A 15,930-nucleotide genomic window follows, 5' to 3' on the forward strand; every position below is an offset into this window, starting at 1 on the left:
AGAGAGCGTGTCGAGAAGACATTGCGAGAGACGCTGGAGATTCGTCTCCATCTTTCTTGAATTTTTTATCATTAAGTTTCTCTCTTTCGAGAAGAGAGATGAATCAGAAAAAGAGGGAAACAACTGAATTTTGTTTTGCAAATCAAATTTATGTTTGGTGTATAAATGTATTCATAATCGACTAATAAATAAACCTAATATGTTTTAAAAATTCAATGTTATTAGATGATTGATATATTATATATTTAAAATTTTGGTGTTATTCAATTTTAATTATAAAATATTTCACTAAAATGCATCGATATATAAGCCTAAATGATTTTGAAAATATTTATATGTGGAGTTATTAGAAATCATGTCCAACATATATAATTATAATTCTAATTCCAAAAAAAAATCTAATTGAATAACACTAAATTATATTTATATATATATTTAAATCAATATTAAGTAAGTATACACTCAAAACAACATAAATTGGTGTATTTTTTAACATAATTCGATCTCTTAGAATATTTAAATATTTAAATTAATAATTAGAATTTATAAAATTAATTATTCTAAAACTACAATACTATGAAGAAAATAGTATATTTTAAATTTGATAAGAATTATGTTACATATTAGGAAAATTGTTTACTTTATTATATAATTGATTGATGCTTTTACAAATTTTTGCTAGTTTTTTTTATGAAATCTAGTCTATTAAAATAGAGTCCTATTTAAAATTTACCTTGTCATGTTTTAAATTTGGACCTATTAAACATGTTTTGATTTAAATTGTGGACCTACCTAAAATAACTCAATCTAATTAAGATGATATTTGGAGAATAAAACATACCGTATAACTACCTCCTTAAATATTGCCTACTAATTATTGTTATTCAAATTTCTCTGACACATGGAAAATTTAATACAAAGGTTTTTATTACTATAGAAACAAAGTTTGACAAATGTGGAATCAAACACCATATATATTCACTCTTACATAATTTTAAGAGTATAGATGATTATATATTCATAATTCCCCCGTGTGTTTTTTAACCCTTATATTCTACTTCACTAATATTATTTAACCTTCTTAATATCCCAAACGTGACATACCTTTTGAATCTTATAATATAATAATTGCTATACCTTAGTAAAAGAAACTAAATATAATATATATAACAAATAAATAATATGTTACATACCAAAACCATGACTATTAACATATACTATATATCGTCCATAGATTTTCCAGTACATTTTCTAAACATTTCAATTTGATATTAGATAAATTATATCTCAGCTTTCAATATTTAAATTCAGAATGAACAAGATAAATCTTTATTCTGAATAGAAAAAAATCATTTGGCATATCATTGTTCTACTATAAATTTCACAATTTTGAATATGTGTATTGTTTGTTTAAATTCTGAAACTAAAAGCTATTTTTTGTTATATTATAAACATATGTAACCATATATTTTGAAAAACTTTTCCATGTAGATTAAAACAATATATATTTTAAATAGCTATACTACAATATGTTTTAAACTGAAAATATGATAAATAAGTTTTGTATTGTACAACATATTTAGTTTAGCGATTTCAAGAATATTCTTATAACTAATTTTATGTAATTTCATATCTAAATTCAGATCCACGAATTCAAATTGAACTCAAAATTTCAGGTTTATAACATTGTTATTTGAACAAAGCCAAAAACTAAAATAACAAAACCCAAAACAAACCAAATTAAAATTTATAAATAATTGAACTATATATTACTATATTTCTAGAACCAAAAATCAAAATCCACAACCAAACCAAAAAATCAAGAGTACAACCTGGACATAAACCGAAATTTATAAAATATCATGATCATGCACAACCGCGCGGTTCAGAATCTAGTATACAAAATATCATGATGAGAACTGAGATATATTAAAATGATTGGGAGACGAATAAAAATAAATTGACGAATGGAAGGTGAATAAGAATGTTGTTTAAATAACAAAAGAAGAAGAATAAGAAAAATGGATTAAATCATTGTACTCATAAAATATCTAAAAAACTAGGACATTTTATAGTCAAATACATATTTTCATATTACACATATGTATATATTGATATTTATGTAATCTGAAAAATATAATCAAACAAAAAAATTGAAATGATGTTGACAAATTAGTTTTAATTTTCATAAGTTAAAATATATTATAAAGTACTATATCATTTTTTGTTTTTTCTGTAATTTGAAAAACTTACATAATAGATATATATATATATATATACACTATATTTTAGTATCATATATTATTATAACTAAAACATAATTTATGTTACAAATATATACACAACTATTTCTACAATTTGATAAATATTAGAACCAACTGATAAGGAAAGAAATTTAATAAAATTGACATTTTAATAATATATTTTAATATAAATTGATGAAATTTAGAAAATAAAATATATATCAAAATATTGTATATATACATTTTATTATATAATTATTATTACAGTCACACACACACACACACACACACATATATATATATATATATATATATTGTATTTCATGGTTATTTTTGAAATGTAGAAAAAATATTAAACAGTTGACAGGCAAAAAAGATTACTTAAATAATTAATTATAATCACAAATATTTGATCAAAGTTAACTATATTTTATTTCTTATAATTTTATTAAAATCAAATAGATATTTTGTACTGCATATATATATATTGTATAATTTTATAATTTAGAGATATATTAACAAGTAAAAATAATAATTATTAAAAAGGAAATACACATACTAATTTTAATCTGCTGAAAGTATAATTATATATTTTAAATAATTATATAAAACTTTTTTGATTTTTAGATTTGGAAAATATTATTATATTTCTAGATTTGTAAAATATTATTATATTTCTGATTAAAATTGTTTTTAAAATATATATTCAGAATGGAATCAGACATATCATTAAAACAGAGTATTAAGACATATTATCAACTTAAAGAAACATATTTAGAAACATAGTATCATCTTAAAGAAACCGACTCATAAACATAGTATCAGCTCAAAGAAACAGACTCAGAAACATAGTATCAACTTAAAGAAACATATTCAGAAATATAGTATCAACTTAAAGAAACCGACTCAGAAACATAGTATCAGCTCAAAGAAAGAAACAGACTCAGAAACATAGTATCAAATTAAAGAGACAGACTCAAAATCACCCAAGACATTTCATATAGATCATCACATAAGATCAAGGTAGCCTTCTGAAATAGATTTCCACTGTTTGAAGAACCTGGTGGATAACTTCTTATAGATGCTAGTTGCTACCTACCTGTACACGTACACAACAATAAACTTGTAATCAGCAACAAGTCACATAATCTTTTTTTCTGCCCAAAACCAATACTGATTACAAGAAGCCCTTACTACACATGTGAAAAACAAACAAACAATATGCAAATCAGACCAAAGTACTTTAGTAGTTGCTAATGTGAACTATAAGCAAAATGTGATACCATATTCAAGCATCAACCAAGAAACCTTTAGAGTATCAGACCAAGTTAGCTAGCTGTTATTGTACAAAAAAAACCATCGGGTAACCGAAGCCTGACAGTGTAAACCCGATAGGGTAATAAACAAAACAAGACCCGCCCAACAAAAACCCATGAGTTTTAAAATCTAAAAGTACAGGTTTTGGGTTTCAAATTTCAACCGGGCTTTGGGTACCTATGGGTAAAAACCCATTATTAACATCCCTAGTCACAATCCCTCTTAAATTACACATGCAAACAAGGTTATTCCCTCTGATCAGATCTTTAGAGTAATTGATCATAAATTTGGAATCAGGCTTTCACCTTTCGTGCATATAAGCCTACCATACTAGAGGATCGACTATGATTTACACTTTGGTTCCAAGACCATTCTGCATCTGGACCTTTTTATGATCAACCAAACTAGTTATTATCCTCTTCCATTCTTTTAATTCCTGCAGAGAGCTCTTTGGGGCATTTTTCAGATTGGTTATTCGGTTTTTGTAAGGTTTAAGTTTTTTCGCAAACGTAAAATAATTTTGAAAACCGTTGAACAAAAAAATAAAACCAAAGTTCACTGATAAACTTATAGTTAATCCTCATGGATTTGGATACACTCATCTTGAAGATATAGAATGTTTGTATACGAGTACAAAGCAACTAACAGGCCAAACTTTACAACATTCATTATTAAATCAGTTAAAATAAAGAGTGAAGCATCTTTTCTTGAAAAGCAAGAAAAGTATCTTAGGCTTGGTAGGACAAAATATCCAATAGTTTGGAGATGTTCAAAATACCAAACCAATGACATGACATAAATATCATAATAAGTAGGAAAGAGGTCAATCGATGAAGAACATACTTTAAGTGATCAGTGATCCAAGTACTTAACAGGAACAAGTAGAAGCTCATTTTTTTCTTTCTCACGGTGAGCCTTGGAGCTTCTTCCATGTTGAAATCTTCGACCACCATGCCTTCTGATAACTCTCAATCAAAATTATACAAGATATTTGCAAGAACACACTCCACCATTGTTGTTCCCACATGTATATTGCAGGACAGATTATCCAGCCACGTCCAACGGTAGCAACTCAAAGTCCTGTCCTTTTGTATCAATGTTACAACAAGTTACTTTCTCTTATAGTGAAGTGCTTGATTGGCTTGTAATGGTGGAAGAAGTGCACGAGTTCAAGCGTGTTCCATTGGACCAAAGTGTAACGGTGATTACGATGTGGTTTTGGATGCATGTACCTGCTGCTTGTTGCGCTTTAATCTATGTGGACCACCATCCTCTGTATACTTATTCCAGATCATTGGCACGATCAGTTCAAGGCTGCTCAATTGTGACATGTCTCCTACTGACCACTCAGTATTTAGATCATCTTTTATCCTCTACCGGGAAACAACTAGAGTTTAGGAAACGTGGCCTAAACTTTGAATTCTTGGATCCGTAAAATCTAAAGTTCAATGTTATTCCTGATTTTGGATTCGTAAAGTTCAAAATCCAATTTAAATTCGTGAGAATCAAAGTTCAAAAAAAAAAAGAAATTGTGAGAATCATACCTAAAACCCCATAGACGTTATGTGGCGATACGTGAAAGACAAAAAATATATTCTTAACAATATATATGAACACATTCGATTATAAATCTGCTCTTAAAAAGCTAAAACCTGGAGATGGTTTTGTACAAAAAGAATTCATGTATAAATTCTTGTATCTTAAAGAACCTGGAGAGCGTGGGAGCGTGGTTGACCAAACAAAAACAAGGTTAACGCATAGAGAAAGTTGATGATTCCATCGTGTCGGGGCTTAATTAAACTTGTGCATCATTTGCATAACGTAGCGTAAATCATGTAAATAAATATCATGCATGAAATAACCAAAAAATACACAAAAAGCTATAACTAAGGCCAGCGTTCACAACGAGTTGCCCCAGATTCTGCAATATAATCTGAGTTTCCTGGATCAGTCTTCATGGTCAGCTCTGCAGAGCAATGGGTGCACCTGAAGTAGAATCTGATGATTTGAATCCCAAAATATGTCTGCACGTTGAAAAAAAAAACCAGAAACTATTTGATTAGTAAAAAGAATTCAAAGTGTTTTCAAGATAAGTTTCAAATCATGAACTTCTTCCACCAACTAGAAAATCAGATGACATTCCTAAGCATACGCATGATCGGCATTATACACTAAGAGGTAAAGCAAGAAAGCAATCAAATCAAAAAGTAAAGTGTATTCAGTTACCTCGCCGACGACGTCTTCTATACGCGAATTGAATTTGGTTCCCTTGTAGATAGAGTTTCCGCAGGTATTGCATTGGACACTCATGGGAAGCATCAGGCTAACGTTTCGGTCTCCCATGTCGTCTCTTTCTCTTAGTTTCTTCTTCTAAACAAAATCGCAGGGCAAAAAAAGAGAGGAAAATTCTTGTTCTGATTTTATTCTTTCGTTTCTTCGAAGGCTTATATCTTTCTCCATACTTATAGAACTCTCTTAAGTTGAACCATATAAATTTTCCAAAAAAGGCATCGTATCTGTCACAAAAAAAGGAAACTACATTAATGTAAAAGAGTTTAGGAAAAGGATATCATGCCTTCTTAACAAAGGAAAAGGAAAAACAACTTGAAAATATAACAGGAAATTGTCTTAGTTCTAAGCTATTGCTTTGAATTATATAAAAACAAATATTTTAAACGGATTTAAATTAGTATGTTCAATTTTCTTATTGATGACTTTTATTTTTGCTTGATAATATTTTTCAAATTAAAAATTGGAAACATATATATATGTAATACAATAATATGTATTTGATATATTTTATTTGTTTCATAATAAGTGTCATTCTAATTTTTTTCTTGTTACACAAAAATGTCACTTTACAATTTCAATGCAAATTATACTTACTTTCGGCTAAAAATTAATTACAAACTGCATTGGTTTTATAAATAATTTTATTTATTTCAAATACTATTGATCCGAAAAATGTAATTAATAACAACTTACATATATTTCTACTACTTTTTTAGTCTATGTGAAAAATGTCAAAGTAACACTTATTCAGAAACGAATGGAGTATATAATAGTATTTCCTGCTAGAAAATATAATAATTCATATTTTAATAACTATATATAAAATTATAGTTAATTAAATTAAATTAGATATATATAATAATAATAACAAAATATATGTCTACTATATTTTGCATATACTTTATATAAGTTAACCAATGTAGATCATTTTACTTATTTACTAATCACTTTTGCTTATCTGTTGTTTATCAATATTTAAAAATATAATATTATATAGTATTTTGTAACACAAAGCTATGTATCTGATTATAATAAAAAAAAGAACACACATTTATCATTTTATAACATTTAGACCCTAAACCGAGCTAGCTCCAAAAACCCTCCTTTGAGTCCACTGGGAGACAAAGAGACGAAGACGAGACCTTGATCTCTGAATGTTGAGAAAAACTCTAACTTTACTCCCACCACGAAGAAGACCCTTCTCTTCTTCTTCTTCGCCTAAACCCCTAACCCAACTCCAAAGATTCTCCTTTGAATCCTCTCTCCGCAATTCCCTAACCTCCCACGACTCCGATCAAGCTTGGAAGCTCTTCCGCTCCTTCGCCGCCGCTTCTTCCCTCCCGGACAAGCCTCTCCTCAACTCCCTCATCACCCACTTATCCTCCTCCCTCCACGCCGGCGGCGACACGCTTCTCAGGCACAGGCTCAAGCGCGCCTTCGTCTCCGCCGCTTACGTCATCGAGAAAGATCCAACCTTTCTCGAGTTCGACACTCTCCTCACGCTTCTCCAGTCCATGAAACTCGCCAAAGCTGCTTCCCCCGCGCTGGCTTTGGTGGAGTGTATGTTCAAAAACAGGTTCTTTGTTCCGTTTGATCTCTGGGGAGGTTTGGTTATCGATATCTGCCGTGAAAATGGAACCTTGGCTTCGTTTCTTAAGGTGTTTAAGGAAAGCTGTAGACTTTCAACGGATGAGAAGCTTGATTACATGAAACCTGGTTTGGAAGCGTGTAACGCGGCTCTTGAAGCGTGTTGTTTGCAGATGGAGTCTCTAACCGATGCTGAGAGTGTGATTGAGTTGATGGCTGTGATGGGTGTGAAGCCTGACGAGTCCACCTTTGGGTTTCTTGCTTACTTGTACGCAAGAAAGGGGCTTAAGGAGAAGATTAAGGAGCTTGAGAGTTTGATGGATGGTGGTAGTAAGAGAGTTCTTTACTCAAATTTGATCAGTGGATATGCTAAGGTTGGTGATTTAGATAGTGTTTCTGATGTTGTACTACAAAGTCTTAAAGGAGGAGATTGTAGCTTCTGTGAGGAAACGTATTGTGAGGTTGTGAAAGGGTTTATAGAGAGTAAAAGCGTCAAGAGTTTAGCAACATTGATTATTGAAGCTCACAAGTTGGAGGCTCTGTCTACTGAATCTGACAAGTCAGTTGGGTTTGGTATTGTAAACGCTTGTATTGATCTTGGATTCTCTGGTAAATGTATACTTGATGAGATGGATGCTCAGGGAGGATCTGGTGGGATTGGTGTGTATGTACCAATCTTAAAAGCTTATTGTAAGGAGAACAGAACAGCTGAAGCTACTCAGCTGGTTAAAGAGATCAGCAGCTCTGGAGTTCAGCTAGATGTTGAGACCTATAAAGCTTTGATCGAAGCTTCCATGACCAAACAGGATTTTGTATCTGCGCTGACATTGTTTAGGGACATGAGAGAGACAAGAGTAACTGATCTGAAAGGGAGCTACTTAACAATCATGACAGGTCTCCTTGAGAATCAGAGACCAGAGTTAATGGCAGCGTTCGTGGAGGAAGTTTTGGATGATCCTCGAGTAGAAGTGAAGTCACATGATTGGAATTCGATTATTCACGCCTTCTGTAAATCAAGGCGCCTAGAAGACGCAAAGAGGATGTTTAGAAGGATGGTGTTCCTTCAGTATGAGCCGAACCAGCAGACTTACTTGTCGTTGATCAATGGATATGTGAGCTGCGAGAGGTACTTTGAGGTTGTGGTGTTGTGGAAAGAGTTCAAAGAGGGGAAAGCAAAACTGGACCATGCTCTTGCGGATGCGTTCTTGAATGCGTTGGTCAAGGGAGGGTTCTTTGGCACGGCGATGCAAGTGGTGGAGAAGTGTAAGGAGATGAAGATATTCGTGGATAAGTGGAGGTACAAGGCTGCGTTCATGGAGGCTCTGAAGAAGCTTAGATTGCCAAAGTTGAGGAAGAGGAAGATGAAGAAGGTTGAGTTTCTTGATGCCTTTAGGAACTGGGTTGGTATTACCACATGAATAATTCTCTCAAAGACCTTAAACTTGTCTGTTGATGTCTCTTGGACATACATAAATCTCAAAGTAAACTGTAGTATCTTTGGTTCAAAGAAGTCTGAAATTCAAAACATTAAATTGAATCTTTGTCAAATTGTTTAACTTTGTACCTTCTGTATTCTTTTATACCAAATAACACTTAAGATTTCAAACGAAATCACTCTTCTTCATTGTTACTGTGCTTCATGATTATTAGGCTTGGGAAAGACACCTGAAAACAACTATCAATACACAAGATCAAACCATCCATAAGTTTAGTAGGGAATGACCATAGCCTGATTAAATAAAGGAAAATAGTCGATAGATTCATGTGAATGAGCATCAACAGAATCACAAGAAATGTGAAAAAGACATTTCTTGTAACTTGCTTTAAAGCAGGTCGGATCACAGGTGGATTATCATCAAACTGTTTGGCTACGTTAGTATTAAATAAAGTCCAGTAGATGTACTATCACCAAATCAGAGTGGCGCAGCGGAAGCGTGGTGGGCCCATAACCCACAGGTCCCAGGATCGAAACCTGGCTCTGATAATTTTTCTAATCTTTGTGTTTCTGGATTTTATGCTTGGAAAGCCCATTATCATCAAGCCCATATTAGTTTTGTAGATATCCTGTCCAGCTCTGTGGTCATTTCTTCTTCAACGATTAAATAAAGACCAGTTGCCTTTTTACCTTTTATTTATCAACTCACTAATATCTCGTTTTTTCAATTTATCCATCCAAAATGTCTCGTTATAATCCATAAAAAAAATCCATAAAATAGATGTTTCATGGTTGAAGATAGGCATAAACACAATTTTCAACTATAAAGCGAATATAATGTTTTCAGAATCAAGTTTAAAGTTTTTTTTTTTTTTAACCAAAAAGTTTAAAGTTCTTTTATAAAAAAAAGTTCAATTTATTAACTAATGTTACCGTAATATACAAACATGGGCGGCACAGCATATGTTACCGTTCCATTAAAAACAAAACATTGTTATCACAAGCGATCACGTGATGGCCTTTTATCCTGAATCTGATTGGTTGTAATCTCGTCTTATCACGTGAAACCCACGTGTCGTCACACCTTACCGGTTAGTTAACCGAGCTTAAACCGGGTATTAACATCGCTTCTTACACGTGTCGAAATGTACGGCCAAAAAACACTTTGAGGTGAGCTCACGACTCTCCAGTCTACCGCAGATAATAAAAAGCGCAGCCAAATCAGGCGCCGTCACAGTCGAATTCTCCGGCGAAGATGAGAACCGGAAAGGGGAATCAAGAGGAGGAAAATTACGGAGAAGAAGAGGACTTGGGGTCGAAACGGGAAGGTTCTTCCTCCGCGAGCAGAGGTAATTCTCCTGCCCAATTCTGTTGGATTTGAATTTCGATTTGTGTTGAATTGGAGCTATTTAGGTTTGAATCGAGATGGGTTTGTCTTGGAAGAGATTGGGTTGAATCTGATTCGGTGTTTGATTTTTGAAGCAGATGCAAAGGACAATGATAAGGCTAGTGCGGTACGTTCTAAGCATTCTGTGACAGAGCAGCGGAGAAGAAGCAAGATCAATGAAAGGTATGATGAATTTAAACAGTTAAAGTTTCAAGCTTTAGAGGTGGTTGGGACATGTGTCTGGGAACTGTGCTCTATGTTGTGGTATTGATAAAGATTAGTATATCATTCCATGTTTCTATGTTGGACTTGGTTGAATTACCATATCTTATGAGTTGCTGAATGTATAAATGTCTTGTCAGATTTCAAGTATTGAGAGAGCTGATTCCCAACAGTGAACAGAAAAGAGATACAGCTTCATTCCTTTTAGAGGTAATGTTTGATGTGATTGCTATGTTAATGTCTTAAGCCTTAGATCATGTTACCCTAATACAGATGTTCCGTTCTAGGTGATAGGTTATGTCCAGTATTTACAAGAGAAGGTGCAAAAGTATGAAGGATCATATCCTGGATGGAGTCAGGAACCAACAAAGTTGACACCTTGGGTACCCCTTTCTCATGCTTTATACTTTTCTGTGCATTGACACACAGCTGAATCTTTTCGTTATCCTGATTGGAACAGAGGAATAATCACTGGCGAGTTCAGAGTTTAGCGAGCCATCCAGTAGCTTTAAATAATGGATCTGCTCCAGTGTTACCGTTTCCTGGGAAGTTTGAAGAAATCACAGTGGCCTCTGCACATGCAACTGTTGCAGAACTGCAAAGCCCTGTTGAATGTGACAAAGGAAGAGCTATAGCCTCCAAATCAATAGACAGTCAAGCTGAGTTAGATGACAAGGGATTACCGTCATTACAACCAATCCATCCATTCGCACACAGTGAACAAGTTAATAATATTGAATGTCCTGCAACAAGTGATGGGCAAGGCCCAAGTGACGACCTGGTTATTGAAAGTGGAACCATTAGCATCTCTACTGTCTACTCCCATGAGTGAGTCAAACCTGATTTTTCTAACATAGCTGTGTTGTGTTGGCTTCTTATTAATGGCTTGTGATATGAACAGGTTATTGAGCTCATTAACACAAGCACTCCAGAAAGCAGGCATCGATCTGTCGCATGCTAAACTTTCTGTGCAGATTGATCTTGGAAAGCGAGCCAATCCATCCAATAAGGTTCTCATTTTCGAAATGCTTCATGTTCAGTGTGATAGTAACTATGTATAATTGTATATCATGATCAAATGGATTTTGTTTAAGTGCAGAATCTGTTAACTTCTGATACTGAAGGCGCTACAAGATCAAGGAATCTAAGCGTTGAGGAAGACTCTGAACATTCTCATAAGCGGATGAGAACACTGTGACATCTCTCTCAGGCTCTGGAATATATATAAATGTATTGACAGATATCTTCTTTTCTGTAAATTTGTTCGGCTTCTAAGGGAATCCTATGATAGTTAAGATATAAATTATGGTTAGTAGTATTTAGTGGTTTTGAGTTTGTAGCATATTCTGCATTATTCATGTAACCTATCAAACACAATGTTACTGCTATAAAGACAACATAGTTTCGGGAAAAAGATTCGATATTCGTCTATTTATAAGTTGAAAGCTTTTCTTACAACGACAAACAAACAAACAAAAAAGTCTGGTTTTTATAATAAGCGAATCAAATGAATAAAATGCGTCTTCTTTTGCATATTCGCTAAAGCAAAAGCTATACACTGATGAAGAGACAAAGATCATATACCATAAGGTAACTTCCCTCACATGGGTTGTACAAAACTATAATATATATTTCTAGTTTGCTGCATTTGTCTCTTTCTTTTTCTCTTCTTCAACATCCTGCAAACACATGAACGCAGATTTTAATCCAACATGTTTTCTAGTTGTGTCTATTGTAAGAAATGTAAAACAAATGCTTACGGAGTTGCCAATCTTGTCAAAGTCATCATCATCTAGGCTTCCATCACCATCACCATCACCATCGTCTGCAAGGTTATACGATACACAAAGAAATCAATCTCTGAAGACAAATTTAAAACATGGGGAAGCAACAAGTTCAATGTCTCACCAGGAGCATCGTCACTGTCTTCTAGATCTCCCAAGAGGAATGTATCCAGATCCTGCTCAGACGATGCAGTAGATGCTCTACTCTTTGTCACATTGTTTTCAGCTGTTTCTGTCCCTCCAACTGCTGGAGTCTTCTTAGCTTCTTCAACTTTACTCTCTGCTTTGTTCCTAAGCTCCTCCATGTACTTCCTCTCATATCTGAACCAAAACAAAATCCTTTTAGGCTTAATACGCAGCTATGAAGTTTCAGTTCACTTATCACATGTCTTGAGCTGCTCAGTCTAGTGAATATACAGGCCATAGGCCATCTTTACCACGATTCTCAATCTCAGCCTTAACTCTTTATTATTTTACTAAAGCTGCCTACTCTTTTTGAAAACGAATCTCAATCTGAATCTTTACTCTACACTAAATCTCTTTTGAAAACGTACACTTTGACAAGAGATGGATAGAGCCTTACGGTGCAACATGAGTGCACACATGTCTTAAGCTGCTCAGTCTTATGAATATTCAGGTCAAAAGCTATATCTACCACCTCCTATGCGATTAACACGATTCTCAATCTCAACCTTTACTCATGTATTATTCTAATAAATTTCCTACTCTTTTAAAAACATATGTTTACAAAAGTGCCTGAGCCTTACGGTGCAACGTGAGTGCTCACTAAAGTAAAGTAAATCCTCCAGAATCTCCTTTCCTTCATGACTCTTGGGCATAACTCATATCTCAACTTGGAAATTTGCTGCAAACATAAACACAAAACGGAAAAATTAAACACAAAGTCTACATGTTGAACATGTAAACGAGAGAGATGAGTAGTAGTATATACCTTAACAGAGCCAAGAACAAGAGTGGCATGTCTCTCCTGCCACTCCGAAAGATCCTTTCGTACATTCGACTCAGTCGTTCCCAATTCAGAAACTTCCGACGATTCATCTATCCACATTCATCACACACATTCATCACAACACATTCATCATAACACATTAACCATAACACATTCATCGATTCACCAGCAACAACACGACCATACCTTGTTCAGGGAAAGCCTTGAACGTATCAGAAGTCAATCCCTTAACAAACTCTCTCAGATCATCCGTGATCCCAAAACTCAACAGCTCCGACTCCGAGATCACAGATCCAGATCCCGATCCGGACCCGAACGAAGCAAGCTGCGGAGGAATGATATCGGCAATGGACTTCATATTCTGGATCTGATCCGCCTGCTTCATCGCGACGACCTTGAGCTGATCCGCCTTCGTTGACACCTCAGCTGCAAACTCCTTCGACTTCTTCGCCGTCTCGGCCACGAATTCGGAGACGTTGAGCTGATCGGCTTTCTTAGAGGCTTCGATTGCGAACTCTTTCGATTTCTTGGCGGTTTCGGAGACGAGGTTGACGAAGGAGGTGGAAGATGATTGTAAGGTTATGGTTTGAGACTTCTTCGCTGCTTCCTCCGCGAATGATTTCGCCCTCTTCCATAGATCCTCCATTGCTCTCTCACGCTGCAGATTTTTTTTTTTTCTCCCCGATCTGTTGTTTTAGCGTCAGTGACGATATTAAAGAGAACGTTCCGCCAAATACGCCGACAAAGCCTCTGGATCATCCAGAGACTTTCGCTTCGATAACACTTATAAAGGGTTTATTTGACTTTGTTTGACTGAATACTCTTCCTTTGGAATTAGATGTCATGTTCTTCACAGATATTTTTAAAAGTTAATTATTTTTCTTTAATTTACAGTTAGACTATTTTATTATTTATAAAAATTTAATTCAAATATATATTAGAATTATAAAATGGCAATTATTTATAACAATTTTTTTTACTATAAACCCAAAAATGTTATAAACGATAGATGTTAGACAATGTATTTAACTTAAACTAGAGTTTATCCCGCACATTGTGCGGGTATATTTTCATTTTATAAATATTTAATTTTGATATTATTATATAAATTTAAATATATAATTTATATCATAATGTTATGTATTTTATAACTCTTTATTTATTTTTTAAGTTTTTTATTACTTTATTAATATATAGGTTTGTTTTATACATTTTACTTTTTTATTACGTTTTTGAGTTTTCATAATTTTAAATAATCAAATAAAAAATATACTTCAACATATGATTTTTAAAAATATATAGCTGTAGAAATAAATTTTTAACATATGTTAATAACTTCATTTGTATAAAAAAAAATCTGACATGATTAACAATTTGAACCCGTTTTAGTGGTAGATGATAATTTATTTAAATGAAAGAATTATATTACTTAATTACGAAATTAATTAATGCAAAATTTAATAAAAAATATTTAAAAATTTAGTAGGATTTTGTTAGATTTTTCTCAACAGATTTTGTTATATAACTGAAAATAAAATTCAAATATATAGTTAAAATTAATTTATTATTAATATTCCTATTAATTATTATGTCATATCATGTGATTAATGAAATGGTCCTAGTAGACTTCTAAATGGTAGATAAAAATAGTACTTTTCTTTTAATAGAGAAGATTTTGATCAAGAGAACCTAACTGAGGAAATTTTCTTTTGCATTTTAAGATAGTGCTATTACTCTTTAAGATTTGAGGGTGCCAAATGAAAATAAAAAAGCAAGCAATGGCGCCTAACGAGCCAACAAATCACGAATCAAACTAAAGTTCGTTAGCCCCCGGCCCGCAAGTGGAGAAGCATGGTTGATCCTAATGATGGTTGATCATCTGAACGAGGTCGCTACAATGGAATCCCATGCATAATTGGGATTGCCTGCTTATGAGAGAGGCATTGATCACTCAAGTGAGTGTCGCAAGTTTAGAGTGGAGGACTCATAAGTTCGGATAATATAATTTTTCTTATGATGCCGGCGAGTTTTTCTTGTCTATCCCTTTCAAAAAAAAGTTAAGGATTTGTCTTCACTCTTCGCGCCTCCAAATAAACTCTCCCAATCCTATTACTCGAGGCTCCTCCTCCTTTGTGCGCCACTTGCCTCTCTGGTGCCTTACGGCGCTGCGAGAGGGCTTCCTCTGATTCCGTCATATCCAAATCTCTCTCTGGCGTGGGTGGTATTTGGTGAAGCGATTCCAAGTCTGGCCATCGTCATCTCGTCGAGTTATGATGGCTTATCGTGGTTCCCCCTAGCGACTGTGCTGCTGTGTGTAGCTAAACGTCGCCGATTTGGTGGTATCCTCTCTCAACTTCAGACATTTTGACGGCTTGTGCCCTAAAATTGCTATCAACCATTTCATTCAAGGGCTTTCCGGGTATGTGCCACTTGAGCTAGAGGTTTCGGGATCTTGGACTCTGATGTTGGTGACATCTTTGTCTTTGCACTGAGTCAAGATTAGGCGATTATTAACTATTGAGTGATGCATTAATTTAGTTCTGCGTCCCTCCTTTGTTGTTGGTTTAACGTTACTTGTTAGTCTGGATTTGAGTTATAGGTTGCATCTAGCTTGGATAGTGGAGGTTCTTTGTATTCTACGAGCTTTGGATCAGACCTTGCAGATGGAGGATGTAGTAAAACATAGGAGCCCC

At 34.0% G+C, this 15,930-nt stretch overlaps 3 protein-coding genes across 4 annotated transcripts; 2 read left to right on the forward strand and 1 right to left on the reverse strand.

Annotated features, from left to right (window-relative positions):
• Positions 1–6,914: 6,914 nt before the first annotated feature.
• Positions 6,915–8,978, forward strand: LOC106393400 (pentatricopeptide repeat-containing protein At1g68980, mitochondrial-like). Its single transcript, XM_013834102.3, has one exon. It carries the CDS (start codon positions 7,007–7,009, stop codon positions 8,855–8,857), a length of 1,851 nt encoding a protein of 616 aa, XP_013689556.2. The 5' UTR covers positions 6,915–7,006; the 3' UTR covers positions 8,858–8,978.
• Positions 8,979–10,015: 1,037 nt separating this feature from the next.
• On the forward strand, positions 10,016–11,897 carry LOC106393409 (transcription factor BIM2-like). 2 transcript variants are annotated; one of them, XM_013834157.3, is made up of 7 exons: positions 10,016–10,223; positions 10,360–10,444; positions 10,624–10,693; positions 10,771–10,866; positions 10,944–11,311; positions 11,385–11,493; positions 11,583–11,897. In XM_013834157.3, the coding sequence occupies exons 1-7, from the start codon at positions 10,130–10,132 to the stop codon at positions 11,679–11,681; spliced, it is 921 nt and encodes a 306-aa protein (XP_013689611.2). In that variant the 5' UTR covers positions 10,016–10,129; the 3' UTR covers positions 11,682–11,897. The 2 variants fall into 2 exon arrangements, with proteins under 2 accessions (XP_013689611.2, XP_013689609.2); XM_013834155.3 differs by having other exon boundaries at positions 10,042–10,223; positions 10,357–10,444.
• Positions 11,898–11,948: 51 nt separating this feature from the next.
• Positions 11,949–13,993, reverse strand: LOC106393443. The gene is made up of 6 exons (XM_048758224.1): positions 13,424–13,993; positions 13,220–13,326; positions 13,035–13,132; positions 12,392–12,588; positions 12,244–12,308; positions 11,949–12,162 (listed from the first exon to the last, which is right to left on the reverse strand). Exons 1-6 carry the CDS (start codon positions 13,881–13,883, stop codon positions 12,118–12,120), a joined length of 972 nt encoding a protein of 323 aa, XP_048614181.1. The 5' UTR covers positions 13,884–13,993; the 3' UTR covers positions 11,949–12,117.
• Between the last annotated feature and the right edge of the window lie 1,937 nt (positions 13,994–15,930).

This window comes from Brassica napus, chromosome A2 (assembly GCF_020379485.1).
Source record: "Brassica napus cultivar Da-Ae chromosome A2, Da-Ae, whole genome shotgun sequence".
Classification (NCBI taxonomy): domain Eukaryota; kingdom Viridiplantae; phylum Streptophyta; class Magnoliopsida; order Brassicales; family Brassicaceae; genus Brassica; species Brassica napus.

What these genes read in the sequence shown, in the direction of transcription:
- LOC106393400 (XM_013834102.3), top strand. Translation starts at nt 7,007, where the DNA reads ATGTTGAGAAAAACTCTAACTTTACTCCCACCACGAAGAAGACCCTTC.
- LOC106393409 (XM_013834155.3), top strand. Translation starts at nt 10,130, where the DNA reads ATGAGAACCGGAAAGGGGAATCAAGAGGAGGAAAATTACGGAGAAGAA. An exon ending in CAACAAAGTTGACACCTTGG is followed by an intron (nt 10,867 to 10,943) that starts GTACCCCTTTCT and finishes TGATTGGAACAG; the next exon opens with AGGAATAATCACTGGCGAGT. An exon ending in TCTACTGTCTACTCCCATGA is followed by an intron (nt 11,312 to 11,384) that starts GTGAGTCAAACC and finishes TGATATGAACAG; the next exon opens with GTTATTGAGCTCATTAACAC.
- LOC106393443 (XM_048758224.1), bottom strand. Translation starts at nt 13,883, where the DNA reads ATGGAGGATCTATGGAAGAGGGCGAAATCATTCGCGGAGGAAGCAGCG. An exon ending in TTGTTCTTGGCTCTGTTAAG is followed by an intron (nt 13,133 to 13,219) that starts GTATATACTACT and finishes TTATGTTTGCAG; the next exon opens with CAAATTTCCAAGTTGAGATA. An exon ending in GTGAGCACTCACGTTGCACC is followed by an intron (nt 12,589 to 13,034) that starts GTAAGGCTCAGG and finishes GTTTTGGTTCAG; the next exon opens with ATATGAGAGGAAGTACATGG.